The following is a 27,581-nucleotide window of genomic DNA, read 5'->3' as shown; positions in this document are numbered from 1 at the left end:
GAAATCCAAAAGAGGTGCAGAAACTGACTGGAATGACTGCTGCTTTGAACTGATTTATCTCCAGGTCGGCCGAGAGGTGTCGTCCCTTTTTCCTTCTACTGCATAAGTGGAAATTATTTGAATGGACCGAGGAGTGTGCTGTGGCGTTTCAGCAGTTGAAAGAGTACCTGTCCAGGCTGCCTATCATGTTTAGTCCTGAGGTGGATGAGGTCCTGTTTGCTTCTCTAACAGTTGCCCCTCATGTAGTTGGTTTTGTCTTAATACGAGAGGACAGCAGCGTCCAAAGACCAGTTTATTACATAAGTCCCTTCATGAAGCCGAGGTGAGATATTTATCATTGGAAAATGCCATCTTGGCGGTGGTCCATGCAACACGCAAACTTCCACATTACTTTCAGGCCCATATTGTGGTTGTCTTAACTTAGTTACCTCTCAAGTCCATACTTAGAAGTGCAGATTATACTGGGAGAATTGCTAAGTGGGGCACAATCCTAGGTGCTTTCGACATCAAGTATATGTCTCACACCTCTGTGAAAGGCCAAGTCTTTGCCAATCTGGTAGCTGAGTTCGCCGAGTGTCCAGAAAAAGCTAACATCAAGCAAAGTGACATGGATGAAAAGTCGGTTGGTCTGATCTCCACACAAGGCGGTTCCTCTTGGAGAGTATATGTGGACGGAGCAGCAAACCAACGGGGGGCAGGATTGGGGCTAGTTTTGATATCCCCTAAGGAGATCATCATTGAGAAATCCTTGAGGTTGGGATTCTCGGCTACTAACAACGAAGCAGAATACGAAGCTTTGTTGATGGAAATGAGTATGGTCCAGAAAATGGGTGGAAATGTAGCAGAATTATTTTTGGATTCAAGATTGGTAGTCGGCCAAGTGAAAGGAGACCTGGAAGCCTGAGATCCAAGAATGCAGGGATATTTGAGTCAAGTTAGGCGTATGCAAACGAAATTTGAATCTTTTGACTTGTCGCATATCCCTCGAGGTGAAAATACCCACGCCGATTCCCTGGCAACCCTTGCCACCTCTTCAACATGGAGTTTTCCTCGGCTGATAATCGTCGAAGATTTATATACCCCCACCCCACCAGGAAAGGACGTATGTCAGGTTCGTCAAGTCAATCTAGCGCCGAGCTGGATGGATCCCATATTGAAGTTCCTCGAAAGTGACATCTTACCCGAAGAGAAAATAGAAGCTGAGAAAAAACAGAGGAAAGCTCCTCGGTTTTGGTTATGTGAGGACAAAAAGTTATACAAACGGTCCTTTTCTGGGCCGTATCTACTTTGTATACATCCCGAGATGTCAGAGTCACTCCTAGAGGAGCTGCATGAAGGCATTTGTGGAAGTCATACAGGGGGAAGGTCCCTATCACACCGGACCATTACTCAAGGATATTGGTGGCCAAATATGCAGAAAGAAGCGCATGAGTATGTTAGAAAATGTAACCAGTGTCAAAGGTTCACTCCAAACATCCACCAGCCTGGAGGAATTCTTAACCCTCTGTCCAGCCCTTGGCCTTTTGCTCAATGGGGGCTAGATATCGTCGGTCCTTTTCCTAAAGCCTTAGGAAACAAAAAGTATCTGTTGGTCGGTACGGATTATTTTACTAAATGGGTCGAATCTGAACCTTTAGCTAACATCGGAGATGTAGATGTTAAGAGGTTTATCTGGAAGAATATTGTTACGCGATTTGGAACTCCGTGCACTCTTGTCTCGGATAATGGCCTCCAATTTGATAGTAAGGCCTTCAGGCAATACTGTTCAGACTTAGGTATAAATAATAGATATTCCACTCCGGCCTATCCTCAAGGAAATGGGCAAGCTGAAACTGTTAACAAAGTAATAGTCAATGGACTTAAGAAGAGACTGGATGATGCAAAAGGAAAATGGGTGGAGGAATTGCCACATGTTCTTTGGACCTATTGAACAACGCCTCGACGATTAACAGGGGAGACTCCTTTTTCCATGACCTATGGAGCCGAGGCCGTCATCCTTCTGGAAACTAGATTCCCAACGTTAAGGACTAGTATATTTTTCTCGGACAGTAACGATGGGATGTTGGGAAAAAGTTTAGACTTGATCGAAGAGCGAAGGGAGAATGTAATGTTCCAATTGGCTTACTACCAACATAAACTCAAGCAAGGCTATGATACTAATGTAAAGCTGAGACCGTTAGTGGTAGGAGATCTGGTGCTGAGGAAAGTTCTGGGAACCACTAAGAATCTAGCTTGGGGAAAATTGGGGCCTAATTGGGAAGGGCCTTATCGGATTACTTCAGTAGCCGGAATAAAAGCCTATTATCTGGAAGACCTAGATGAAAAAGCTGTATTCTATCCTTGGAATGTAAATAATATCAAGAGGTATTATTATTAATAAAAGTAGTCTAGTTTGGGTTTCCTTTAATTTATGCTGATCATGCACCTTGTGTTTCCACATCTAATAGCATTTTATGAAGTATTAAACAAAAACTAAGTTATGTCAGGTCCTCGGACCACAAGCTTTGTGGAAATTAATACCCTATGACATCTATTGAAGTATTAAATAAAAACTAAGTTATGTCAAGTTCTCGGACCACAAATTTAGTGGAAATTAATACCCTGTGAAATCTATTAGGTTACTAAGTGGGTTCCTTAGAAACTAATGCAGCCTCTTGCTATTAAAATGCTAGGGCCACTTGGGCTTATGCATTCCAGAATAACAAATTCTGAAATATCGTCCTAAGATCACAGGAATTTTAATTACCTATTGAAGTACTTTAGAGCCAACTTTATCCAACTTTTGAACATTCCTTTAAGTTTCAATTTATTAGAAGGAATGTATATGTATCCAAATTGTCTCCCTAAGATCTCATAGTATTAATGTTTTTCACCCATTTTAACCGCCAAAGGTTAGTGTGTATAAGTTATTTTTTCTCTTGCAAACAAAAGACAGTTAAGATGAATCCATTCCAGCTAAGATAACAGAGCTAACAATTACAAAAATGAGATAAAACGGCGACAACAATAAGCAAATAGACATAAAATCCTTACAAAAGTCCTAATCAAATTACAAAATAAGTTTTATTTTTTCAACTTAATTTGGAGCTTGGGAGCTTGGTTAGCTGATTTATCTGCCTCCGAGGTAGTGACTCCCTCTTTGTCCTTAGTAGCTCCCCCAGCTGGCTTGACTGTGGAAGCCAAATCCTGTTGAAAGCCTTGAGAGGCTACCTCTGCCTCAGAAGCTGCTGCAGTCTTGTCCAAGGAGGCTTCTGGAGGGGCATTAGTCTCTTTAGCTGGTTCTGGTTGGCCAGGAGGAGGAAGATTTTGAGGCAAAACCTCCTGATTAGGATTGGTGGTTGAGGGAGTGTCTTCAGCTTGACTGGATGGAGGAGCCGAGGTGCGGATTGCTGTAGGGTAGAACACATTCTCTGCCTTCCTTAACTCGGATGAAGCCTCAACCCCAGCTTGGTTAAGGGCTTCATTCCAAGTTTGGACGCAGTAAATGCGGCATACTAATGGCACCTCTACCCTTAGGGTCTCCTCCGTCTCAGCCACCTCGATTTCGTAGCCTTTCTGTTCGGCCTCATTCATTGCCTGTTCGGCCTCAGTCTTTGCCCTCTCAGCTTCCTCCCTGGATTTTTCAGTTTGCTCCCTTAATTTTTGAGTTTCCCCCAAGTGCTTTTTAAGAACTGCCACTTGCTCCGGGCAGCCTTCAATTCCTCATTTGCTTCGCGCAAACGCTTTCTCTAGTCCTCAGCTTGCTTTTGGAAGCCTTTTAAGGCTGAGTCAGCGCTTTTGTGAGCTTGCTCCTCAGCGACTAATTTTTTCTTTGTTTCCGCCAAGTCTTGCTCGGAAATTGTTAGAGTTTGTACGGCCGACGACCGTCTCTTCCTTTCATCTTCTAGCTGCTTGTAGCAGTTATTGAGCATCTCATCCAGCCTAAAAGTATTTTCGATAACCTAAAAGGAAGAAATTAACACTGTAGTCAGTAAAGAGTACACATCAGTGAGTAATAATCGCAAAAGGAAAAAGAAGAGAGTTAGCACCATACCATTCCCAAATATCTTTTATTGTTGAGGATGAGTTCATTCTTCCTTGCATTCTTTATTTCGGCCATGTCCTTTGGGAGTAACAAAACCTCCTCTATAACCGAGCCTATGTGACACCCAATGCTACCGTTGAAGTCCCTAATAGATGCATCATCTCGTATGAGCTCCCCACCATGCATGGGTGCTGGCAGCCATGCTTGTGGCTCAGGAGGTTGAATGTCAGACCTCTCCTGGCCTCGTTGAGGAAGATGGCTAGTCTTCTGTTACTTTGCAGTTCGTTGGGCATCTTCTTTGTGGGTTGGACGGGATTTGCCAGCATCCACCACGTCTTTCCCTTTTTGCTCCCTGCGCCTTTTCAATTCGGCAGTATTAGCTCTAACTGGCTGGGGAGGTTGATGAGAAGGTTGATGAGGAGCAGGAGGAGGAGACCTGGTGGGAAAAGGAGGAATCTGGGATTGCGTTGATTTTCCCAGTGCATTCTTCCCAGGCTGATTCTCTATCAGCTCCATTAGACTTTTCTGGGGCTTCCTTTGTATTCCCATCTCGTCAAGATCTTCCTCAGAGCGTATAGGTTGATCAAAAATCTCAAAGTCGTCCGAGGAGTCTGAGAGTTCTACAACTTCTTCTTCCTTTTTTTCTTCTTCTTCTTCTTCTTCTTTCTCTTCTACTTCCTCTTCCTTGAGGGCAAGCTGGGATGAAGAGGCTCCTGTTGAGATAGCGGCAACAAAAAGGGGCTTAGTGCGGGAGGTGTCCTTAGGAAGTGGAACACCTTCTGGAACGATGAACCCCTTATAGGCAACGCTTATACGGTGAAGCCGAGGATCGCGGGTTTTGATCACGCACTTCGGTGCTTGGAAAGCAAATGAGAAGGGGGTGTAGCCGAGGATTAAATGGGCTGCCCAGAGTTGGTCGTCGGCTTCGTTCACGTATATCTCGGCTTTCAATACCCTGTCCAAACCTGCTTTGTTGACTAAACTAAGTTTGGGCTTGATAGAACGTCTGTCTGCAAAATCATTGAATTAAAATGAAGCGTCATTAGAGATAAGAATACTGAGACTCAAAACAAAAAAAAAGAAAAAGAAGGGAAAATATGTATGTATAAACCGAACGTTATGAATCTATGGCTGCATTCCCACCTGGTTCTCCTTCCTCCATGGGGCATGGCAGACCATCATGCCATTCCCCAAAAAAGATAAGAAAGTCCTCCTTTAGGTTCTTGTTTGAAGTGGGAAGGAACTGAATTAGTCTCACCACGGGATACCTCGACTTGAGATAGTATCCCTGCCCTTTCAAATTGTTGAGGTTGTACACCCAATTTACGTCATGATGAGTCAGGTTTAGGTCCATTCTCTCATTCAAGGCTTCTATACTTCCCAGGACCCTAAACATATTTGGGGCACACTGAGTGGGGGATAACCTAAAGAACCTAAGGTAGTTCCTAGTAATAGTACCCATGGGGATAGTCATCCCGCCTTCTATGAAGGCAATTATGGGAATAACCACTTCCCCTGTTCTTCTAGCGCCGACCCATTCCCCTTGGGCTGCGTACCTCATACCCACTGTTAGGGGGATCCTATACTTAGAGCGGAAACTTCTCATACCTTCCTTGAACTCAACCAGACATTGAAACTTACTCACTTTCCCCATTTTTCTAAAGGGTTTTCGTAAAAAAATTAACGAGTTTAAGATGAAAACTGAAAAGGTTTTAAGAAGACTTACAGGTTTGAAAGAGGGCCCTCGGACAAGATTCTAGTATTTGTAGATGCACAAGAAAACGATGAAAAAGGAGAAAGACAGGTTTAGTGTATGTGCTCTAGAATTGTGTGATCGCTGAAGGTAAGAAAGAGAGTTGGTCCGAAAATTCCTTTATAGTCGTGCAGAAGTTATGAGCGAGAAAGTTCCCGCTTGCAAAACGAGACAGACCCTTCACCGTTTGATTTACATCTTACCGTTGAACGTGGGGGATAGGGGCATCGCCAAAATTTAATGCTACCGCGCCCGAGACGCTGAAGCATCAGCAGCATGCCCAAAACATAAAAGGGTATGAGCTTATGACATCAAAATCAACCTTTTCTCCCAAGGAGTCGAAAAGCAAGATTTTGAGGGGCTATTGTGGGGGCCAGTTAATCAATAATTATTAAAACCGTGTTAACTGGGCCTGCGGTCCATCTGAGGACGTTAAACTATCCAAGGAGGCCCACATAAGGTTATAAGGGGAACCAAATGAAAAGAGGAGTAGATATCACATGAGATGGGTCTAGTATTCGTCCGAGGACAAAATCTTTCTCGGCAATATGTGTCCGAGGACGACCTGAACGCCATATTGTCACAAACCCACTTCGAAGTTGCATTATCACTAAAGGTGGGACATGGGGCCAAGGGTAAGAAAGAAAAGATAAACAAATATCTTTAACAACTGCTGCCTCCGCATTAATTGCCTCTCAACTAACTCTCTGGCTACATTAATGTGGAGGTAATGCCTGAACAGTGATGAAGCAGTCTTACAGCTGCTGATTGAAGGTTCTAGGAAGTGTTAGATGGGACAGGAAGGGATCCCCAGAATCCAACCTACACATGTGTGGTGAAGATGACACCAAGAGGACAGTATATAACATGGAAGAATGCATTGAGAGGAAGGATCAGAACTTCTAAACAAGGAATGCCTAGAAGAAAATCTTATGAAATAAAGAACTTAGCTTGTTTCAAGGAGAAATTGATCGTAATATTTGTGTTAATCCATCTAGAAACGTTAAGGTTAATCGTTTTTCTTTTGAAGTTAATCTAGTTCTTTTATATCCACGCTCTACAAATTTATTGTTTGAGCCTTTAACGATCAAACCCAATACGAGTTTGGGATCGTTACAAATTGAGTCCTTACAATATATATATATATATATATATAGGTAATTCTATCCTAAGGCATTGTTGATAATATTTTAGATATACATAATTGTAGGTTGTAGTTGTTTGGCACCACCCAACTAAATTTAATCTCTTTTTGAAATTTTTAGAAAACACTTATTGTAGGTTGCACGTTTTGTTAAAACGCTTATTATTATTTTATCCAAAAAAAAAATGATAAGAACAAATAAACAAAATAATGTTTTTTTATCTAAAAATTACTGCAAAAATTGGACTTAGAAGTCATGGTTGTATCAAGTGCTTTCACCAAATTGCAATTCTTTTTTTTTTAGATTTTTAGATTTAAAAAAAAAATATATATATATATATATATATATATATAATTTTTTCTTCTCCTGTAATTTCTAAGTTGATAAAAATCTCAATTTAATTATTGTAGGGGAACAATTTGGTGACCCAGTCCTTGTTGTTCAAGTCTTGGTCCAAAAAGTCCAACACAATGAATTCTTGTAGAGTATGGGCTAAAGAACTCGGTTTAAGTAAGTTTAAACGGTTTGTTGTATGGGTTAAGGGAATACACGAACAAGAACAAATGCCACTGTGTCGAAAGATCCCCAGGAATGATAGGGCTAAAAACTTGATTAATGGATACAGATCAGTGCAATAGGATTCCTCTTAATGCTATAGTATTCTCCTTTTTTTTTTTTTTCTTTTTTTTTCTTCTTCTTGGGGGACTTCTACATATTATATAAGCCCTTTCCAATCATCTGGGCTTTACACTTGTTGATCATCCAAACCCCCACTTGAGCACTTGTCCCATCAGACACCTCTCTCAGTTCTTTGTGAGTTGCGGTAGCCAAGGTAGCACTGTTCAGGGGTCTTCTCCACATTAATGCGGCCAGGAGAGTAGTTGTAATGCATTTAATGTGGTGGTGGCAGCCTTTGTTGAGATATTTTGGGTTTCCTTTCTTTTTACGTATTTAGAAGATGGGCTGTAGTGGCTTGGATGTACCCTTACTCCGGATTTTCAGTATCCGAGGAGAAATTACTCCTCAGACATGTTTTCTTTACCCTAGTGGGTCTGAATAAGGATTGCTTAAGTCACGCTGTCTCCTTAGATGGGCTGCGTCCTTGGACGGGCCTAGGGCCCAGCCTGTTATTTTGGGCCGGTCCCCACAATTATAATCAAAATTCTTCATCTAATCCATCTAATCCTTATCTTTTTAAGTGTAGTGTATTATAATCCAAATTCTTCATCTAATCTATTTAATCCTTTTTATTTTATTTTTTTTACGTATGGTGTATTATAAAAAAAAAGTAGCAACTTTCTTATTTTTTATTACTACACTACATGTATTTAGTTGGTTTTTTTTTCTTTGAGAGGTAAATTTAGTTGGTTGGTTCCATACAACTAAAACCTACAAATGGGTCTATCTAAATATTATCAACAAAGCCTAAAATAATAGGATAGAAAGAAAAAATTTTTCTAAAGCATAAATTATTAAAATGTGTATTTGTGATGTAAAAATATAGCTAATCCCATGAATTAAAAAAAAAAAAAAAAAAAAAAAAAAAAAAAAAAAAAAAAAAAAACAAAACGTGATTGATGGCTGTAATCTATATAAGGAAATATGATAGAATTGTTTTATTTTTTAAAAATGGAGTTATTATACAGTTTGTTAGCATTCTCTAACTAAAGTAAAAGACAATAGCTTTCATTTACCTGGTACCAAACAAAATCAAATTAGTAAATAAATAAAATATTTATTAGATATTTTAAGAAGAATTAGTAAATAAATAAGATCAAATTAGAGAAAAGACACCTGCGAAATTTAATTAAAATTTATTTAGAAAAAATCAAACCTAATTTAATTCAAATTTGTTTGGTGTTGGGTTGCTTTATAACTCTAAAAATCAAAATTTTAAAAAATATATTTATTAAAACAAAGATAATTATGTTAATTAGACAATTAAAATAATTTATTATAAGTAATATAATTCTATTAAATTTCTTTAAACTTTAATTCATAATTTTAATCATAATTTTCAAATTTTGTAAACCTTTCAAGTTTGAATAATAGAGTTCCTCTAAAATGAACTTTTTGAAACACTTGACTGAAGAATGTCATGGCACATCTATGCCTGTACAACATGTAGTGTTGTGGTTACATAGCTTATTTTCTTCTCTTTATTTTTACATACAATATAATTTAAATTTATGGTAAGATGATTACTTTTTATTATCAAACTCAAAATACCCATTTATTTTACAAGTGAAAATCTCCCTAGAAGCTTAATTGAAACTAACACTAAAATAATACTTTTACTGCACATGTTAAACATGATGTAAAATTGTAAATTATAATAATGGATAGATATACGGGTGAGAATCTCCCAAACGATATATAAAGGCATATATCTGTAAATTTTTATAATAAAAGGAGAGGTACTCATAACTTACAAATTCTCATTCTTAATTTACTTTTAAATTCAAAGATGCAAACATAGTCAAATAGAAAAGAGAGATGAGACAAAACTCATGAGAGAGAGAGAGAGAGAAAATATATATATATATATATATATATTTGTGATTTATATTGTTGTTTGATTTTAGGCTTGTGATCAGGTGTATAAAAACATTTTTAAAAGTAAATTAAATTAATAAAAAAATATTATATATATATATATATATATAAATATATTTTTTTCCTTGCCGACGGTACATGAGGAGCCGACCAGAGGTACCCACGTCCCACTTCCCACTTCCCACTTCCCACACCAAGATATAAATTATAATAACGGATAGATATAAATCATATAAAGGCACATATCTAACGTACATGTTTCAAAGTAATAACAACGTACCCAAAAAACTATTGTAAGCTTTATCAAAGGCCTTTGTCAATGGCTCTCAACCTACTTGCTTCACTCCCTATCTACAATTTCCCAGGAGCAGCTCTCCCATCTAGAGGTCCCACCCATTTCAAATCACTTGTAACAAGCAGAAGTGACATTGTTCCTAGTTCTGTCCAGTGCAAGGTCTCCAACAAAATTTCAAGTAGTACTGAAAGGTTAAAGGTTAAATTGACATAATTGAAAAGTTGGAGACCAAATTAAAATATAGTATAAAAGATAGAAATTAAATATGTAGTTTACCATTTTTATTTATTATTTATTTTCCATCTATTTTAGTTTGGTTTGGTTTTTTTTTTTTTAATAATGAAGTGGCCATCTATATATAATTTTTTAATAAAAAATAACGTGATACTTTTTCTTTTTTTAATTTAATAGAGGCATAAAAGTAAATTTATACCATCTATCTTTTCTATTATTTAATTTTCATTTTCAATCAAACAAAATAGTTTTTATCTCTCAATTTTTTCATCCCCAACCAAACACCTAAAAAGAAAATTAAAATTTTTTTATATTCTCTCACTTTTCCATCAACTCTCCATTTTTTATCCTTCTACTTTTCTATCTCATGTTTGGTTGGGTGGAAAAAATATGATGTGAGGTGAATTGTGAAAGAGTTTCTAGTAGTTTACTATATATATATATATGTATGTATGTATATAAAATACAACATCAAAAGTCACAATTTTTGTCATAATTATCCTAAGAGGTAGACTGTAATTAGCTGTCTATTACTTTCACATAAACCCACTAATTATTCTTCACCATTCACAAGGTCTTCTAGAGTCTTCCACGTAGATAGTTGGAACAAAAATTGTGATTTTTAATATGTATTTAAAATTTTTAATTGTAAAATGATATATTGAAGTAGCAAAAAGTAAAATTTTTGGTGTTAAAGTAACAAATTTATTTTTCAAGAGAGCGGATGTTAATGGTCAGCACGCATGACTACAAAATGTCATATACCATGGATAGCATTGACGTTGATTCATGTCATGAGACCATATATGCCAGTACATGTCTGTACCTCGTACTAATAATACAGAACTTGACCACATGTTGAACATAATGCAAATTATAATTATAATAATGGATATATATTCGGATGAGAATCTCCCAAGCAATATATAAATCCAAGTAATCAACTGCCAAAATCCCATATATCAAGCTTTATCAAATTAGGCCTTTGTCAATGGCTCTCAACCTACTTCTTTCACTCCCTACTTGCAATTTCCCAATAGCAGCTTTCCCATCTATAGGTCCCATCCATCTCAAATCACTTGTAACAAACAGAAGTGACTTTGTTTCTGGTCCTATCCAATGCAAGGTTTCCAGCAAAATTTCAAGTAGTACTGATATTGTTCGGCGATCAGCTGATTACCAACCTCCCATTTGGAACTATGATTACATTCAGTCACTAAGAAGTGAATACCTGGTACATAATATATAGTATTGTTATTTCATTGTTAGATTTACTAGTACTTGAATTATTATTGGAAACTGATCATTGGGCTCGTGTTAATTATAAAGATCCGGTTATTGTATGTTTTAAGGATACACATTAGTCATTCATTTTTGGAATCATTTTATGGAAAATTGAAAAGGTTGTCACAAAAGTTGGTAACTTTTTCGTTTTATTATAAAAAATTTCCTAAAATGGTTTACTAGTGTATGCCCTAAAGGTACACATTAGTAAAACCCTAATTATAATATTGTGATGTAGGGAGAAGAGTACACAGGGCAAGTTAACAAGTTGAAGGAACAAATGAGGATGATGCTTCACCAAGTGATGGATCCTTCAGAGTAGCTGGAGCTGATAGATACCTTGCAAAGACTAGGATTGTCTTATCACTTTGAGGGTGAAATGAAGAGAATATTGGAAGGTCTATACAACAATGATCATGGTGGTGATTTGTGGAAGAAGGAGAATTTATATGCCACAGCTCTTAAATTTCATCTGTTTAGACAACATAGATATAGTGTGTCTGAAGGTAATTAGAAAAGAAATTGAAGTCACCGGTCGATATTTATAAGATATAACTAACCAATGTTTTTGAATTATAATGCACTTTTGACCCTTGTTTTAGTATTCAATTTTTTTTTTAAAAAAAACTTTTGTCCTTTATATTTTATACTGTTTTTATATTGTTCATGCTGTCCACTTCTATTAATAATCTAACCATTAAGAGGTGATACCCCAAATTTTGTGAATTTGATTGAATTGGATTGGTTAAGTGTGCTTTAAGTCCTACATCAGATGTTTACTAGGTAGATCTTATGTGTTGCATTTATAAATAACCACAATGAGTCACAAATGTAATTCGATTATAGTCATTTTGGGGTGTAATCGCAAATGTAACCAGAGTTTTTCTCTTGTTATGATAGAATGTTATCAATGCCCACTTTGCCTGCTAGGGTGATGGGTAAGTCTCACAAGAGAACGTATGGCCCTTAGTGGGTTGGATTGTGTGAACCCAAAAGTCCTTGGACTCTAATTGGTAGGACACGCACACATGTGTGTGTGTATATATATGTGTATGTATATATAATGGATGGTTAGATTGCTAATGGAAATAGATTACATGGCTAATATGAAAATATAATAAAATATAAATTTCTGAAATGAAAATTTTGAAATGTAAAGGGTTAAAATGAAAACAGTTACAAACTTTAACAGTCAAAATTGTATTTTAGTCATGTTTTTAATAGAAATTCCAAATATGCACAAATTAAGGTATGTGTGTGTGTGTGTGTGTATACATCATTTTTTAGAGATTAAAGTTAACCAACACACAAATACAACAGTAACCATGCTTTAGTCTCAAATTTTTTAGGGTTGGCTATGATCCTAACAGATTAATAAAGGTTAACCACACATTTTTTTCGTCATTCTATTCTATCCAAAGTTGTCGTATTCTTTGTTACTTTCTTAATTGACATGTCATTTTTTATTATTCGTACTAATGTTAGCTCTTACACAAATAACAACAAAAATATATACAACTTCCTTGAGATTGTTTAGGTGTACCAATGAATAATAAATAAAGTTTAATTTAAAAAAAAAAAAAATTACACCTCATAATTAAACATTTAATATTCAATAACTTGCTTCTTGTACCCTTCAAACACCTGTTAATCACTGTTGGGTTGCTACGTGTAGAAGTTTTTAATAGTTTCATGGAGAGAGGAAGTTTCAAGGCATGTCTTTGTGATGATACCAAGGGAATGCTAGCCTTGTATGAAGCTTCATTCGTTTCGATAGAAGGTGAAAATATCTTGGACGAAGCGAGAGATTTCTCAAAAAAACATCTCCAAGAATTTGTAAAGCAGAATAAAGATCAAAATATTTCTACTGTAGCAGTGAGCCATGCCTCGGAGCTTCCACTACATTGGAGGATACAAAGGGTGGAAGCGAGATGGTTCATTGATGTATATAGGAGCAAAGAAGATATGAACCCCACCTTGCTTAAGTTTGCAGAACTAGATTTCAACATGGTGCAAGCAACCCACCAAGAAGATCTCAAACAAGTGTCAAGGTAAAAAGCTTGTTAATTTTGATTTTGTAATTTAAGCTTCATTTGATATAATTCTTCATTGATAACATATTTTACACATTAATGACCCTTGGAAGGAATATTATATAGAAATTGAAGCATAAACTAATAAATACTAAAATTAAAATCAAATTTGATAGCAACATGAACAAATAATTTACTGGGCCGACCCTATATATTATGGGGCCTAAGACCAAAATTAAATTGGAGCAAATTATATATTTAAATATCAATTCATTAATATAAAAATTAGTAATTAAATCTTTGTATTAAGGTTATGTCAAGTTGCCAACTATAATATTTTTGATATCTCTAATTAAATTTTGATTATATATTTATTTAGTAGTAATTAGTCATATATTTATTTGATATTTTCTTTTAATAAAACTTAATTTTTCATTAACAACTGCAATATTACTTAAAAATGAAAAGTATCTGATTGTAGACTACTATATATTAAAGAGTTGAAATTCGATTAAAAAAAAAAAAAAGAAGTGAGAAAGGTATGAACGTAAGCTATAAGGTTTGGAATTATTTTTTTCTTTTCGGTCTTTTGATTTTCTTTGTTGAGAGAGTGAGAGAGAAAGAGAGAATTTTCAGCTTCTTTGAGAGAGATTATATGTTCTACAGTACTGTAAATCTCTCACATGGAGGAAATGGAGGGTCCGTCATTATACAGAGATTTTTTTAAAAAATTTTTTTTTTCTCTTTTTAAAAAAATACTTTTTATTTAATACCCGTTTGGATACAGTTTATTTGTGTTTGTGGTTTTTTTTTAGAAGGGCATTTCAAATTTTCCAGTGGATCCCGTGTATTGTTCACGGGATTCACAAATCTTTTTTTTCAACAAAACTTTCATTAAAAATAGGTCTCACGGCACTATTCACACATTTAAAAATTATTTTGCTACAGTGTTTTCAGTTTTCAGTAAAATAAGCGGTATCCAAATGGAGCCTATTAACTAATATTTAAAGGTTTAATTACTACTCATCCTATTGATTAAACTTTGGGGCTTAAGCAGTTGTCTAATTCACCTAAGGCACATGTTGGCCCTCATAATTAAATTAGTTATAGCCTAAATTTTAAAAGTTAAGCTATGTTTAACTTACCTAATTCAAAAGGTTAAATATGCATCAATATAAAAAGAAAATTGATATTTTTTATTTTTTTATTTTTTTTTATAAATTTTTGCTTCAAATAAAGGTGTGGAGGAGCACTGGCATTGCAGAAAAGTTGAGCTTTGCGAGGGATAGGTTGACAGAGAGTTTCTTCTGGACGGTGGGGTGTACATTTCATCCTCACTTTGGATATTGTAGGAGAATCTCAACAAAGGTCAATGTACTCATTACAGTATTAGATGATATTTATGATGTGTATGGAACTGTAGATGAACTTGAGCTCTTCACGGACGTTGTTGAGAGGTTGGTAATAATGACAATACGCCTCAAATGCTTCAAAGCTATCTTTGACATAAAGACTTAAGTGTGCTCTGTGTGATTCCAGGTGGGATATCAATGCAATGGATGGGCTCCCAAATTATATGAAGATATGTTTCCTAGCTCTACACAATTCAGTCAATGAAATGGCTTTTGATATACTAAAGGAACAAGAATTCCACATCATTCGATATTTCAAAAAAAGGGTATGCAATTGACTTCTAAATCCATCTATATTAATCCTTAACATTTTTTTCTTGAACACATGGTGTGTTATACTACCTTAAATTCATTGTTCCACCATAAATTTTTTAGTGGGCAGATTTATGTAAAGCTTATTTGTTGGAGGCAAAGTGGTACTACAGCGGGTATACACCAAGACTTCAAGAATACCTTGAGAATGCATGTTTTTCAATTGCTGCACCAACTATACTATTGCATGCTTATTGTTCCTACACAAATCCCATAACAAAGGAAGCCCTAGATTGCTTGGAAGAGTACCCCAACATAGTTCGTTTGTCATCAATGATTTTGCGATTAGCAGATGATCTTGGAACATCTACAGTATGTAGACCACTCTATCCTAAGATTTTCATCAACAAGACTTTCATTTCGTATAATTCACAAACCCTTACAATCTTTTTTTTTTATATTTTTTTTTATTTTAATATCAGGATGAATTAAAAAGAGGTGATGTTCCTACATCAATCCAATGTTACATGAATGAAACTGGTGCTAGCGAAGAAGATGCTTGTGAATGCATTAGGTGTTTGATTAGTGCAACATGGAAGAAAATGAATGAAGAACGATCTGTGACTTCTCCCTTCTCTGAAACATTTATTGAAATTGCATTCAACCTTGGAAGGATGGCCCAATGCATATACCAGTATGGAGAAGGGCACGGTGTTGGAAACCATGAAACTAAGGATCGTTTATTATCATTATTTGTTCAGCCCATTCCACCATGTAAAGATTAAAATGATGAGTTATTGATATATAAGGATGAGGATTTGAAGTTTTAACTCATCATTGTATTACATATTACCTTTGAGATTTGTGAGTTAGTTTGTGTCTATGAGAGTTTTGTGATTGTTTGTGAGGTTTTGATTGAGCGCAATTATAATCCATATCATTGATTGTGAATTTTAGTTGGCGTTGTATGTGGACATAGGCTTGGAGTTAGTCAAACCATGTTCAATATTGTTCTTTTGTGTGTTTTTTTTTTTTTTTTTTTTTTTTTTTTTTAAAATTCGTGTGAAAGCGCTTCTTGTACCCTTAAAACACAACAAATTGGTATCAAATCTCAAAGGTCGGTCAAGTTCACAAGAAAAATATGTTTAGTTTAAAATGGCGGAGCTAGAGGGGGGGATTGGGGGGTCATGGCCCCCCTAGCTTTTTGAAAATTTCATTTGTAGTAGCAAAAAAAAAAAAAAAATGATAATTTTTTTTTTTTTTTTTTGAGAAACAAACACACACACATGGGAGAGGAAAATAGATTCTAACACAAAAACACACCACAACTCCACTCAAAAGCCATATTAACTTTTAAGAGACGGTGGGGCAAGTTATACTACGCACAACATACTCTCTCTCTCTCTCAATCTTTTGATGAAGTAATAGTTTGGTCGATGACTATGTACATAGTTTAAAATAAATCTAGATTTTGTTTATTATATATATATATTAGGGTCCAATTAGTTCATCCAATGCTTGTTCACAATTTGCCATTTTTAATGTTCTACTATTTATGTGGCTTATATCCAAGGCTTGTCCTTTTACTTTTCTCCCTGTGTAGAATCTTCCTGTTGACATGCCGTTCCTTATGTCATATTTAAATTTAATATAAGTAATTTCCCACTTTTCTTCTCTTTGATTGAAAATTGTTTAAGTAATTAAAGTTTTTTATTGCCCTATGTTTTTTCTGGGTCATGCTAACAAGTACCCTTAAAGTATTGGTTAACTGTCCATTTTTAAAAAGTTTTGATACCACTTTTATGGAAAATGAAAAAAGCTGTCAAAACATTAATTTCTTTTTTTTTTTTCCCCATAAAAACTTTCTTTGAATGAATTATTAACCAATACCCTAAGAGCATTTGTTTGCATTTCACTTTATTTATTTATTTATTATTACATGATTATATTTGATAAAGTAGTACGTGTGACCAAAAAAAAAAAAAAAAAAGTGTAATAGAAAAAGTGTTAGTAATTTAATGAAAGGAAATCATTCACAATTGATGCATATTTTAAAAGAAAAAGTGTTCAAAATTAGGAGACCATTGCTCAATTCTCTATCTAAATTACTAAAACCGCACAAAGATACGAACTTAATAGATTTTTTTCTTTGAACATAATCATAGATTACAATTATAGATATGAGAATGAGTTTTTGAACGTTTGCTTAAATGTATATATAGAAAGAAAAAATTAGCTAAAAAATTTAGTTCAAAATCAATATAAACCTGAAAGAATGTAGGAACCAACTAGGGCTGTAAATGAATTAAGTCGTTCATAAACAACTCGACCTCAGCTTGATAAAAAGCTCGTTCATATTTGTTTGTTTATAAATAAGTCAAGCTTGAACCTTAGTTTTAGGCTTGTTTAGTAAACAAGCCGAGCCCAAGCAAAACTATTTGTTCATGAACAAGCTCGTGAGTTATATAAGGCTTGATACAAAACAAAGTCAAGTATAGACTCATTTATAGGCTTGATATGTGCTTTCTAAATAAACTCATTACACATATCTTAATAATAAAATGTCTCATAATGGACCACTACCCTTTACCTTAATTTTTCACTTCCCTCTAAATTGATCAAGCATCACTTTAGATTTTAGTTACCTTTTTAAAAAAATTTATAAGTGGGCCACATATGGTCCTTCCTTATCCATTATCCAATGTAAAGTTATAAAACATGTTAATTCTTTCTCATTCACAATAGTTACAAACAAATCTTTTTCTAGTTCTTTATCATCTAATGTGGATGTAAAAATTATACTTTAAACAATTGATGAAGCTATAGACAATAAAGGATGAATGGATGAATTTAATTTTGTAAAGTTGCAATATGAACAATGGCTAATCATAGGTCGAACTAAAAGCATGATAAAATGAGTATGCTATTTTCTTATTTTTGTTTACTTGATTTTGGAAGATTTAAGCATTTGATAAGATAATTTTGTTGAATCTCAAGCTCAAAAGCTTGATCTGAGCTCGAGCTTGGCTTGACTAATGAATCAAGCCAATCCAAGTCAAGCTCAAGTTTTTTTGGCTTTCCTACAAGCTCAAGCTCAAACAATATTTTAGGCTTGTCTCAAGCTTAAGCAAAGCTTGAGCTTTTTTAATTTTGTTAGGTTCTAAGAAATTAGGAACTAATGTATTAGAATTTCAATTTGTATTATGTTGGCAAACCATGATCAAAACATAGAGACTAGGTTTAGGCTTGTTCAAAGTATGTGAAAGTTCAAATATGTGTATAAACACCCTTGAACGTTTAGACCCCCAATTTCCAAATTAACCAATTCAAGCTTTATGTCAAACAACTAGTGTGCGGAAAATGAACACAAGCTATAATATAGAATTGGAAAAACTATCTAAGCCAAATAAAAATCACAACCCACAGCAGATAATAAAAGGCAAAGATAAATGGGAAGGAAGATGCAAACACAAAGACAACACGCGATGTGTTATCGAAGAGGAAACCGAAGCCCCGGCGTAAAACCTTTCCGCCGCCCTCCAAGCGGTAACAATCCACTAGAAAATGTAGTTGGGATACATGGATAGCAATAGACCCTCCAAGCCTAATCTACCCAGTGCACCTAAGCCCTCCAAGCTTCTTGCTCCAACGAGGTTGCGCCGAACCTTTTTCTTTTCTAGCTTCCCGGATTCCTCTACTAGACCGTAGCATCAACCAATGTAGATTGGTTCCTTCCTAACTGCTTCACAGAACACCAAACAGCCCTCTCACAGTGATGAATATGGTGAGAACAAGGTTTTGGTAAAATGCCTCTCAAGGGTTTGACAATGGAGAGGAAGAGAGTTGAGGAATTTGAAGAGACTCTAATGTATAGATTGTAGGTGAATCAATCTTGTTTTACTCTAGGGTTTTTCTCTCACAATTCTCTCTGGAAGCTCTCATTCATTTGTGGGTATAAGGGGTATTTATACTGGGGTGAGAGGAGAATGTGAAACGTCAGGTTTTTCAAAACAAGGGTGACTCGCGACTTGGCCTCGCGACTTGACTGAGTCGCGAGATCCAGTCGCGAGATAACCGTATGGCCAGTTATCCTGTTTTGTCCTGTAGTGCTCCAACTAGCATGACTGTTCACCTTCTGGCATGCTTGGCACGTGTGCTGCGTCTGGTGGCTTGCAGCCGCAAGTCACCCGCGAGTCTCTGTTTTCTTGCACACTCTTGAGCAATCAACACTCTATCTCACTCACTACCCTTACAACAAACCCACCTAAATACAGGGTTACTAAATGTTGTAATACAAGCAAATTTGGCACGGAATAAAGCCAATAAGATGGTTGATTAAATTCAACCTTACAGTATGTTTATTTGTAAAATTGGAATCGAGTGATTGCAAAATTTATTAGACTAAATCTACAAGGCTCTATCGATCGAAAATTAGACTCGATCGATTGAACCACGTGCAGATTTATTTTTCTATTGAATTCCAGTTCAGCCCAAACTCTGCTTAAATGTATTAGGGTTCAAGTAATACTCTCCTATATATAAGGGAAACCCTAGAATGTTTTTTAGAAGTTGTTTTAGAGAGATTAGAGTGCCTCTTGTGCCTCTTTTTGTATTTAGGGTTTTGTACCCAAAGGCTCTCTAAAGGTTGCTCATATTGCTGTTTTTGTGTAAATCTCTTGTGAGATCTGTGAGGAGCTTTCCTTTACACTAGCTTAGGATTATCAAGAATGAGATTTCTTCAAGAGCTTAATGATCGTTTAGTTGCCGCCATAAGAACTTAAAGAAACACAAGTAGGTGTGCTTGTACTTGCTGGAGAATCCAAGAAAGAAGGAGTCCGTGGTTTCGAAGCTTGCACGTGGTCATGTCAGTAAGTTTCTACTGATGGGTAGTAATAGGATGTTAGTAGTCTAAGTCCTGTTGAACAACTTCGATTCTTTCATAGTGGATTCAAGTTTACCATAAGGATAGCTAGGTTAAATCATTCCCAGTTTTTTACCGGTTTGGTTTCCTGGGTAATCATATCATTATCTTATTTATCTTTCCGCTGCTTTGCATGATATGATTGTTTTGATTGTGATAATTTAGATTTGTTAATTTGGACTAAGTTACCAACTTGGCTAATTACCTAGGTTAATCCAATTGTGTTTTTAAGGGGTCTAAAAACCATCAAGTGGTATCAGAGCAGGTAGCTCTTTTTGTTTTAGATCTTTTGATCTAAGAGCTGATCCTTAACCCCTATTGTCATGGATAATTTGAAGTGTCTTTCTGATCATGTTTCTGCTCATGTTTTTGTTGATTTTATTGATGCTTGTAAAACTATTCGTAAGGAATAATTGAAATCTATGAAAATTGTTAAGAAATTCAAGGAATAGTTAAAATTGGCTAATCTTTAGAAAGAGGAATTGGTTGTTAGATTAGATGAATCTAATAAAAAGAATGAATTTTTGAAAAATCAAATTTCCTCTCAAGATGAGAAGATGAAAAGCTTGGAACAAGAGTTAGTTGAATCTAGTGCCAAGCCTGCTATTGATAACAGAAGTATTTCTGTTTCTCTTAAGCCTAAAACTGAGAAAGTTTATATCCCTCCTTTTAAGAGGAATAATAAAGAAAATGCTTATTTTGCTAGGTTAGACAAAGGTAAAAGTTCTACTGTAGATGCTGAAGTTTCTAAACCTAAGTCTAAATCTACTGTTGGAGAGCATGATAAATCTGTTTTTGTGCCTACTGGTCACCTTTGTGGTGTTGTTGGTCATATTAGACTAAATTTGTTCTTTGTTGAGGCAAGAATCAATGCTTGTGACCGGAAACCTTACTAGGAATACTGATGTTCCTAAATTTGTTCCTGTTTGCCATTATTATGGTGTCTGTGGTCACATTCGTCCTAATTGTCATAAACTGAAATTTAAGCATTCTGTATTTCAATCTAGGATTTGTGATGGTATTTCTCCTGCCATAAGTCCATATAAATTATTTCATATTCTTTTGAAGAATTTAAGCTTGTTGGCTTGTAAAAGGAATTTGCAAGATTTCAGTCTTTCTTAGAAGATTGGCGTAATCCCTCAAATACACTCTGCTTCTTATGGATTTTCACCTACAAAGCCGAAGGCTCGTGCTATATGGGTGAGAAAAGATTCTCCAAGGTGAGTTTTACTGACTTGTCCCTGATTTAATTCTTTCAATTGTTTGTGGACATGTCTTGTTTTTGTTTTTGGTTGTTTTTTTTCTTTTGGAATGTTTTTTTATTTAATAAAAAAAAAATCCAAAAACATTGAAAAATTTTCAAAAAGACGAAAATATTTTATTTTGAGTCTTGTTTTATTTTTCTTGAGGATTACATGAATTATGATATCTTTCTTGATTTTGAACATGCTTGACATTGTGGAGAAACTTGAATAGTATGTGCTATATAAGTACTAAGCTATTTATAATTTTGTATGAGTATGTACTAGTTTGTACATGTACTTATGGGTTAATTAAGAAATTGATATTTCTTGTTTGTGTACTCTCTATAACTTAGTTAAGCACTATCATGCATTGCATTTGCATTGTTCATTTAGCATAATGTGTGTTTTTTGTTTTTTGTCATAAATTTTTTAAACCAAAAAGTTTTTTGTGTTTTGTATCTTACATCTTGGATTTATAACCAAGGATTGGTCATATTATCTTTACATAACAAGTTTATGTACCTTGTTTAGCTTGGATGAGCTTATTTTTTGCACTTTACTAGTTTGACCTTTGTAGTGCATGTTGTGTGGGAAAGATGTTTATGGTTTTGATCACTTTATCTTGATCTTGAAGTCACATGTTTTTTACTGTCGGACTTGAACCTTTAGAGAAAGGCATAAATAACTATCTCACCACTGTTTACTAGCCAATCATGAACACCTTAGTGCATATCGTAAGATTTTGTACTCGAGAAAGTGTAGCACGTGCACAAAAAGAATATAAGGTGTAGCCTCGGTTTAAATGCTAAAATTGGTGTGTACATTATTGGGCTTTAATAACTTCACAATCAAATAAAAATTGGTGTGTACAATACGAGGCAAATTAAGAAACTTACATGGTTGCAAGCTTGTTTTCTAGGAGATATGGGAGTTATATTATGTAACTCTTTAAGTGATATTCTCTTTCAAATTCTATGTGATGAATTTTGTAGAAATTGTGATTGATTTCTATTTACATATCACCTCACATGTTTTTCAAGTTTTTGCTAGTTGCACAAACTACATAAGTTATTCTTTGCTAAACTTGGTACATTATATTGTGCGTGATCTTGTTGTGGCCATCCAAGATTACATGTTCCTGGATTTTGATGCAAAATGTCTTTAATATTTGAGTTTTGGAGACAAATTGATTAAAAATCTTGTTTTTGGAAGAAAGATCTAGGTTGAATTCAAGTGTTTTTTTTAAAAAAAAACTTTTCATCTCATACTCATGCATTTTATTCATAATACAATGTGCTTTGAGGAGTTTTTGCATTAAAATGCTCTGTTTTTCAAGAAACTGAAAAATTTTCAGTTTTTTTTTAGTGTTTGACCAATCTATTTTTATGCATCATTTATGTTTAGGATTCACATGCATCGCATTGTTTTCAGTATCCATCTTGCAATTTTGCAGTCATATCTCTCATTTTTTTCACATATAACATGCATACACTTTGCTAAATTGGGTACTTAACTTGATTTAAAAATTGATTGATTAATTTTTGAGTTATGTACTTTTTAGTATATGCTTTTTTTTTTTTTTTTTTTTTTTTTTTTTTTTTGTGAATCGCAAAAAATATTTTTCTTAAGAGATATGTTAGATAATCAATGTGCAAATATTTTCTCTACTCATGCAACTATTTATGGTTCACATAGTGTCAAGTTTGCATTTATTGAAAGAGAGAATATTTTTTCTTTATGTGCATTTTCAACTTAATTTTTTTTAAGATTAGGTTTGTGTGTTTTTCTTTTCCCCACCTCCTAAATTTTCCCTAAAACTGTTTTTCCCAACGCTTGTTTTGTTTTTCCTATTTTTATAGGAGGAGAAGCTTGTTTTTAACCTTTGTTGTTCATAGGGGGAGTTGTCTCTATTTTTTATAGAGTTGAATTGTTTTGTGTTCCCTTGATTGTCTATTTTCTCTTGACCTTTGTTACTCTTTGTTTGAGTTATCTTTGTCAATTCATGACAAAAAGGGGGAGATTTATTTGAAATTGTTTTGAGAATATGTGTGGAAAATACAAGAATGTTCTGTTTAGGGGGAGTTAACATTGAGTTAACATTGTTTTTGATGTATCTAACTTAGGGGGAGAGTTAGTTTGCATATTTGTTGATTTACTGTTTTTGTTTTTCTGTCACACATGCGTTTATGCGTTTGCTGAGTGTTTTAGGAAATATACAAGTTGATTCAGTCATGTTGCTGTCTACACTTGTAACTGATAAATAGTAGTTATGTTGAATTGTTTTTGGGCTATTTGTAACTTTGAGCATTTCATGTTTGTGATGTGTTTTGTCACGGATTGCCAAAGGGGGAGATTGTTAGGTTCTAAGAAATTAGGAACTAATGTATTAGAACTTCAATTTGTATTATGTTGGCAAACCATGATTAAAGCATAGAGTCTAGGTTTAGACTTGCTCAAAGTATGTTTATTTGTAAAATTGGAATTGAGTGATTACAGAATTTATTGGACTAAATCTGCAAGGCTTGAACAATCGAAAATTAGACTCGATCGATCGAACCACATGCAGATTTATTTTTTTGCAGAATTCCAGTTCAGCCCAAACTCTACTTAAACGTATTAGGGTTCAAGTAAAACTCTCCTATATATAAGGGAAACCCTAGAACGTTTTTTAGAAGTTGTTTTAGAGAGATTAGAGTGCCTCTTTTTGTATTTAGGGTTTTGTACCCAAAGTCTCTCTAAAGGTTGCTCCTATTGCTGTTTGTGTAAATCTCTTGTGGGATTTGTGAGGAGCTTTCCTTTACACAAGCTTAGGATTATCAAGAAGAAGATTTCTTCAAGAGCTTGATGATTGTTCAGTTGCTGTCATAAGAACTTAAAGAAACACAAGCGAGTGTGCTTATACTTGCTGGAGAATCCAAGAAAGAAGGAGTCCGTGGTTTCGGAGTTTACACGTGGTCGTGTCAGTAAGTTTCTACTGGTGGGTAGTAATAGGATGTTAGTGGTTTAAGTCCTGTTGAACAACTTCGATTCTTTCATAGTGGATTCAAGTTTACCTTGAAGATAACTAGGTTAAATCCTCCCCAGGTTTTTACCGGTTTGGTTTCCTGGGTGATCATATCATTATCTTATTTATCTTTCCGCTGCTTTGCATGATATGATTGTTTTGATTGTGATAACCTAAATTTGTTAATTTGGACTAAGTTACCAACTTGGCTAATTACCTTGGTTAATCCAATTGTGTTTTTAAAGGGTCTAAAAAGCTATCAAATTTTACTGAAGAATCAAGCTTAAACATGTACTACTTGACAAAGTTCGGCTCGTTTACAACCCTAGAACCAACTTTGTTCGGTTAAAGTTAACTATATAACAGTAATACTCTCTTTTTATATAAATAATTAAAAAAAAAATTGTTATAGTATTTAGCTTGGCCCCTACAAAAATTTTCTTGCTCTGCCGCACCTGCAAGATTGGTCGGAGGTAACAAGATTGCCTTAAACATGGAAACAGTGATGAAATTGTTGAATGAAACAATGTGGAAAGTTAAGTGGAAGTGGATATTTGTTAAAAATTATATTTAATAGAAGTTTTGGTTGTAGTGTAGTACTCTTTTTCCTCTTTGCTGAATGATTGTTAGTGTTCTCATTATCAAAGTGATATGCCATTGCCATTGGCAGCTTTATCGCTAGCTACAGTAGTTAGATAATTAAAAATAATAATAAAAATAATAAAATAATAATAATAAAACAAGTAGTTGAGTACTCTCTTATCCAATAATTAAAAAAAAATAATAATAATAAAATAATAATAATAATAAAACAAGTAGTTGAGTACTCTTTTATCCAATAATTTTTTAAAAAAAAATAGTTGAATACTCCGACCTTGTTTGGTTTTTTTTTTTTTTTTTTTTTTTTTTATCACTCATCATTTCTTACTCAGTTTCCTTCACTCATTACTCATCACTTAAAACACACCATTTCGTTTGGCACCATCACTCACTTGTCATCACTCAATATTTTTCAATTGTTTGTGGGCCCCATACATGTCACTTGGTGCAACTTTTACTCTTTTTTTTTTTTTTTTTTTTTTTTTTTTTTTTTTTTCTTTAACCCCTAATGCCCAAACTCACTGAACCTAGTGAAAAAAAAAAAAAAAAAAAAAAAAAAAAAAAAAAAAAAAAAGGGAAAAGAAAATGAAAAAACCCCAAACACCAAATCCAGTGAAAAAAAAGAAAAAGAAAAAGAGAGGGTCAAAAGTTGCGGCTGAGTTTGACAGTGGGACCAGGTATGTGATGTTATTTACAGAAATGTCATCGAAAACAGAGTTATGGAAACTGAAAACACCTAAAATGTGTTTTCAGTTTCCATTACTTATCACTTAAAAATCAGAAAATTGAATGATAGGAACAAAAACTGAAAACAGAGTTATGAAAAACCAAACAGACTTCTCACATATGGGTCCCATCATTTTTGAGTTATGAGTGATCAAAACAGAGTTATGAGTTATGAAAACACAATCCAAACACCCCCTCAATTTCAAACTTGAGCTTTAATCGTTTATTGAGCTTCTACTATTTTATTTACGTTATTATTATTTTTGATAATTTAATAATTGAGGTAGAAGAATTTAAACTTTAAATATTTCTTTTTTAAAAAAAAGAAAGAGATATCAACTATGTAAATTACAAGACTCTTAGTTAAACATATTATTATTTGTTCTTAGTCAATGAATATATGAAAAACCTCATAAAAATTGATATATAATATATATGTAATTAATAAATATTAATAGCTTCTCAAAAATAATTTAATAAAACAATATAAAATTAGAAAAAATTGAGGCTCATGTAGTTTGTACCAACATATCCGAAATTGGAGCCATTTCCATTTTTTCCTTTTCGCTTTCTTGTTAATTGTTTATTACATCTCCTATACTGCACTATAGTACTCAAGTTTCTTCAAGCTAGTACTTGGTTGTTTGGCCTAGCCCAAAAAAAAAAAAAAAAAAAAAAAACACTTGGATAGCATGCCGATCTTAAGATGTTCCCAATAATTCCTTCAATCTTGCTCACAATCACAAGTTAACCTATGTCTTGGGAAAGATCACATTGTTGTTGTTGGGGTTGGTATCTCATATTTAGTATCTTTCTATAATGAATAATTGTAAATATAGAGTATCTTTCTATAATGAATAATGGTAAATAATTGTAAGGGATAATTACAGCAAACCTACATGAGGTTTGGCCTGTTTACACTTTACCTACCCGTGGTTTAAAACTTATCAGTTTGCCCACCTGAGGTGCCTTCCGTTAGAGATCTGTTACCCACCTCTCCCTTTGCCGTTAGAAAAACACATTTTTAGAGAAAAACAAACATAACAAAGATCAAAAAGTTAGGGTTTTTTATTGCTTAAGAACTTCGCCTTAAAACTGCATTACTCAAACTCTCTCTCTTTCTTATGAATCAAATCAAAGGAAGAAGAAAAGGAGAGAGAGACTGTGAGTGTTGTAATCTCTAAACTCTAAATCTATCATTTGTTATGACAAAAGAGAAAGATAAAGAGAGTTCTTGGAGTCGGAGTCTTAGGAGAGTAATAAAAGAAAAGAAGTTGAACATCAAAGCCCACGTGATTTTACGATCAGAATGATCGATCACCATGAGCCCAGATGCCAAGGCGGCGAGTGATACCATCATCCCAGTCACACTGCTCAAAAGCAACGGGTAAGAAAGAGCTTCACCCAGCCAACACGGTGCACCTCGCTGAACCCACGTGGCAAAACGGTGTTCCTCAAGGAAGATCCGAAGTGGTTCCAGACGGTTCTCAAGGACTCGCCGTACCTGAAGGCCCACACGGTCAAGTACCGAACCCAGCTTTCCCAGGCCGACCATCTCCTCTCCTCGTACCGCTCCGAACGCCTCTGCTCGTCGTCCGATGCGTACCTACGTGGCAACACGCGGTGTCGTTTGGCGCTCGAGAATCTTCCCGACGAGGTGTACGAGACGGAGTGGGATTTGATAATGATCGATGCGCCGAGAGGGTACTTCGCCGAAGCGCCAGGTAGGATGGGTGCGATTTTCTCGGCGGCGGTCATGGCGAGGAACAGGAAGGGATCCGGTGTGACGCACGTGTTCCTGCACGATGTTGATCGGAGAGTAGAGAAGGCTTTTGCTGAAGAGTTTCTTTGTAGGAAGTACTTGGTTAAGGCTGTCGGGAGGCTCTGGCATTTTGAGATTCCGTCTGCGGCTAATAACGCTAGTGTTGCTGGGAGTAACTTAGTTACTTTTTGCTGAGTTTAATTTTTGGAAGACCTCTTTAGTCCACCCGATCTGGAAGTTGACGATGGTGCAGATGATGGGAGGTTGGGATTGAAAGCGGTTGGTGGTGATATAGGCTTGGAGTTCGAGGGCAGATTGCTGGCGGGTCGGATTAGA

General features: G+C 35.0%; 2 protein-coding genes and 1 pseudogene across 2 annotated transcripts in view; all 3 read left to right on the top strand.

Annotated features, from left to right (window-relative positions):
* LOC126700097 (myrcene synthase, chloroplastic-like) overlaps positions 1–27,581 on the top strand; it is a 64,556-nt gene that overhangs the window by 28,769 nt on the left and 8,206 nt on the right. The gene's annotated exons all lie outside the window — the stretch shown is intronic.
* Positions 10,985–15,963, top strand: LOC126700101 (myrcene synthase, chloroplastic-like; annotated as a pseudogene).
* On the top strand, positions 21,106–27,451 carry LOC126699677 (probable methyltransferase At1g27930). The gene is made up of 2 exons (XM_050397630.1): positions 21,106–21,129; positions 26,892–27,451. The coding sequence occupies exons 1-2, from the start codon at positions 21,106–21,108 to the stop codon at positions 27,438–27,440; spliced, it is 573 nt and encodes a 190-aa protein (XP_050253587.1). The 3' UTR covers positions 27,441–27,451.

Source organism: Quercus robur, chromosome 9, assembly GCF_932294415.1.
Source record: "Quercus robur chromosome 9, dhQueRobu3.1, whole genome shotgun sequence".
In the NCBI taxonomy this organism is placed as follows: Eukaryota; Viridiplantae; Streptophyta; class Magnoliopsida; order Fagales; family Fagaceae; genus Quercus; species Quercus robur.
Note: the sequence above shows the minus strand (reverse complement) of the source record. Positions and strands in the feature narration are given on the sequence as shown.

Bases quoted from the DNA above. Each gene is read 5' to 3' on its own strand.
- LOC126699677 (XM_050397630.1), top strand. From the start codon at position 21,106: ATGGGTGAGAAAAGATTCTCCAAG. The intron at 21,130-26,891 runs GTGAGTTTTACT...AGCTTCACCCAG, and splicing joins GTGAGAAAAGATTCTCCAAG to CCAACACGGTGCACCTCGCT.